At 30.1% G+C, this 4290-nt stretch overlaps 1 protein-coding gene across 1 annotated transcript in view; it reads right to left on the reverse strand.

Moving 5' to 3' along the window:
- Positions 1 to 1075: 1075 nt before the first annotated feature.
- The window catches only part of LOC106470538 (nucleolar protein of 40 kDa-like), a 53470-nt gene continuing 50255 nt past the window's right edge, over positions 1076 to 4290 (reverse strand). Inside the window, exon 8 of the mRNA XM_013931098.2 lies at positions 1076 to 1824. Coding sequence (XP_013786552.1) covers positions 1762 to 1824 — 63 coding nt within the window. The 3' untranslated portion in view covers positions 1076 to 1761. The remainder of the gene's footprint in view (positions 1825 to 4290) is intronic.

A 4290-nucleotide genomic window follows, 5' to 3' on the forward strand; every position in this document is an offset into this window, starting at 1 on the left:
GTATAAAAAGAAATAAGTTAAAATAAAATCAAAAAATAAAATTCACCTGGTTATATTATGGAATAAATATTTAAATAATGTAATCTCACATCTATTTCCAACTAATGAACCATACTTTACTGGTTTAAACATTATACACAATAAGACTTGATGTCTCATAAATGTCTCTCATAAGTAGTATTTTGATACACTGTAAACCAGATGACCTGTTAGTGTACTGGTATTGAGAAAGAGGATTTTATTGGAAATTATATGCATTAATGTATTTGGTAACTTGTAATGAATAGCATGATTAAATTAATTTTTTTTCTGTGATGCATTAACACATTCATTACTAACTAACAGATAAAGTGTAACAGGATAGGCTTCATACACCATAACACTTGGTCTATAAGCTTGAAATTAATAGTTATATATTCAAAGAAGAGTAAGAATTGTGGATAAAACTTAGTGCTGTCTACATTTAAAGTATGGCTTGCTTACAAAATAACTGGCAAAGACAAAGTTTAATTTCATATAGACCGTGATCAGGTTTAGTATTTGAGATGTTAGTAGTTAACTTTGAATTGATTTACAAAAAGAAATCAATCTACATTTTTGTCAACAAACATTCAATATATAATATTATAATGAAACTGCATAATAACTTTCTATAATGACTAGCTATAAAGCCAAGAATTAAAGTTCTAGAGAAAGAGAAATATAATTATAGTACTATTTTCTTTGTGTATGGGTGTGAGTGCAATTTTCTTGAATATTCCTTTCAGATGAGTTTCTATTTCAGATCATTAGTTAAAGATATTTTTTTTGCTTACGTAGAAGTAGAAATACGATATATTTAGATGAAATATTGTATCAGTATTAATTTTTAATGTTTCTATAATAAACACTCAAGTAAACATATGAAAGCTGTTCTAATTGAGTTTGAAAAATAGTTTAACTATTTAATAATAATAATAAAAGCACTGAATTCTGCATAAAATCAGAAAAAGCTTTTATAAAGTTTTAAGAATGTGTTGATGAAGACAGTAAAAACAGTACAATATTGTTCATGAAAAGAACACTGGCAATGTTATTAAGTCTCTTAAGTATATCTGTTAAAAGTTTTTATTGAACTAGAAACAGAGTACAAGTTCTTTTTTATACACCTAAGAAATATTACAAATTTCATCTAAATCATTACATGGGATAAAACATGGACTTTGTGAAATTACATTGAAATAATCTGAGCAATTCATTACTGTGCTCTTAGTGAAAAAGCCATGACAGTAGCAATTCCTCCATTAATTGGAAAAGGTTCTTTAAATCACTCTTAATGGTAACCTATAAATATCTATCACTGCTTAATATATCTCAGTAAATCTGAAATACAACCAAACAAATGTGCCGATTTCAATTTTACTAAGAATTTTGCTTTGTATTAAAATGCTATACGATGAGTAAATATACAGAAATATGTATATTTTAAATAGTGGGAGAATTAAATTTGAATCAAACCAACTACATTTGCAGGCTTATTTATCAAACTATTTGAAATTTGCTCAAAGTATGGCTGCTAAATATTGGTAAATTCTCACAGAAGTGTCAAACATATAATACATAAAACATTTAAACAATCTAAAAAAAGTCCAAATGGTAGTTTTAACTTTATGAAGAGTGTTGATACAATACTTTGTATAATATACTTGGGGTGAGGTCGAGAAATGTATGACAGATAGAAACAATTTCAAATCTTCTCTATCCACACTTTTGACACACATTTCATTTTTTATGTTTTTTCTTCTTCTTTTTCATAATACTTGCAGACCTTTTTCTTTTGTATTTCTGGAAAAGGAAATTGAAATTGTTTAATTAGTAAATATAACGAAGTTAGTAAAAATAATTGTTATTTTTACAGATGTGGGCCAATCATGTTGTTGGTTACAGAGAAAAATGTTAAATCAGTTTATTTTTTATTAAACTAAACAAATGTTATCAGCTCTTCATTTAAATGTTGTATAAAATTTTATATTAGTTAAGACATAATATTTCAAAGTTAAAGAATATCTCATAGAAGTACCACCAACATGCTGTAAGAATCTGACTGTTCATTTCAAACAGAAATTGAAACCTGATTTCTCAGCCTAAGATTCATTTTAAACTAAGCACCTACTATACTTCCTCGAAAGCCTACAATATTTCTGTCAAACTTGAAAAAATGAAAGCCTAATTAATAGTACTATACTCTTGATTATACAAAAAATACTTGCTTAATAGCTAAGGTAGTTTTTAGTAACTAAATTTTATGAATTAACTTTTTGGGGTTTAATGCTGATGATGGAATTTGAAGCAATTCCAAAAAGTCCGTAATTTAAAATATTTTTGTTATAACTATGTTTTTAATATACATTATAAATATTCCTTAGTATCAATTTTTACATTTTCAGTCAACCATTTTTCATATAATTTTTGATTTCCTAATTTCACATTTGACCAACTCTCTTACCTTTCTACAATCCCCTCCAATATTCTATCATTGCAGTGAATCTAAACTTCACATATTTATAATGCTCTTATTTAATTCTATCTTTTATACCCTTTGTGACACAACCTGGTTTAGTACTTGTAGCCACCCTTTTTTTTCTATAAGGAACATACCTATTTTGATTATTTAAGAATTAATTTTTAAAATTTTTACACATTTGATAAGTATCTCCAATTAATTCAGTTACCTAATTCACAGCAGATAATTATCTCATTCCTTCATTTTTTTTTTTTTTTTTAACTTTGACCATAAAATCTCATTATTCCTTATCTCCACATGCAGCACAATATTGATCAGAATCTGCACTCAGGTGTTTCCCCAATTTCTACCCTATCAACCATTTCTGTATCAGATATTAACAATAAATCTAAAATAACATTGTTCCTGGTAGATTCTCTAACCAACTAGTGAAGAAAACCATGCCGAATAGTTTATAGAATCCTGTCTCCTTCATGATTTCACTAAAGTTTTCTTGTCTATTATATGCCTGAAATTAATATCTCCCATAATTATGACCTCATTAACAGCTGAATTCTTTATCTCACTGTAGAGTTTCTCATTAATTTCAACAGTTTCCTCTGGTGATCTGCAACAAATAGCTTTTTCCCTTTAGGATCACTAACATAAAACAAAATAGATTCAACCTCATTGCTATTAGCTTTGATATCCTCAAGTTGAACAGAATGTAACTCAGATGTTACATGTAATGCCACTCCTCCCCCTCTTTTTAGTATTCCACCTCTATTAAACAACCCATAACCCTGTATTTTACAGAAATTCCTATCATGAAAACTACATTTAACCAGGTTTCAGTTATTCCCTTTACATCAAAATCCTCGGTTCCAACCAATACTCTAAATTCATACACTATATTTCTTATATTTCTATGATTACAATAGTAACAATTTATCTTACATTTTTGTTTTGTTCCTACACAATACTTTTCTCTATGTATCATCTTTTCTTTATTATTCTGGCCCTCCACACTGTCTAGTCCACGTTTAGAGCCATCCTTACAGTTGACTTAATAGCCCTTGCATACAAGCCAGCCACTATCCTGTTTAAATGTGAACCATCCATTCCAAAAAGCTCCCTTTTCCCATTGAACTGATCCTACAAATCCAGCTAGCCAACCTGCTTGTCCTTACATATTAACTAAACCAAACATTCAGCCCCAGTGACCTACTTATAAATTTCAATTGTCTTGGCAGTATCTCTGACAGAAGTTATAATTTTCATACAATGAAAATATATTTTTGATAGATACTTACCTCCCTCTGCTGTCATAATAGCTTTTCTGGTTCAATATTGCCTCTATACGCACAATTTTTTGCTCAACACACAGTGGTTTGGATAATGGATAAAACTCAGGGAAAGAGATGGATAGGAGGATAGGCATAAAGATAAAGGGTGGACAAATCATGACTGAAGGCATCTACTGGCAAAGGGATGTAGAACCGGAAACCAAATGAGGGGTAGCTTGAAATTGAGGCAAGTGGCAAATGCATTCAGAAGTAGAGTACCCTACGAAGTGAATCTTGTTGGGCCAAGACAATCAGTCTGCAATGAGATTCAGAGCACTCAGGGCATAACATGCTAGTAGGTGTGTGTGTGTGTGTGTGTGTGTGTGTGTGTGTGTGTGTGTGTGTGTGTGTGTGTGTGTGTAGTGTGTGTAGTAGTAGTAGTAGAGGGTAACGTAGAGGAGGTACGTACTAAGTTAGTTAAGAACGAACGTAACGTAGAAGAGTCGTCCCGTCCCGTTAGTA

Source organism: Limulus polyphemus, unplaced genomic scaffold, assembly GCF_000517525.1.
Source record: "Limulus polyphemus unplaced genomic scaffold, Limulus_polyphemus-2.1.2 Scaffold4072, whole genome shotgun sequence".
NCBI lineage: Eukaryota > Metazoa > Arthropoda > Merostomata > Xiphosura > Limulidae > Limulus > Limulus polyphemus.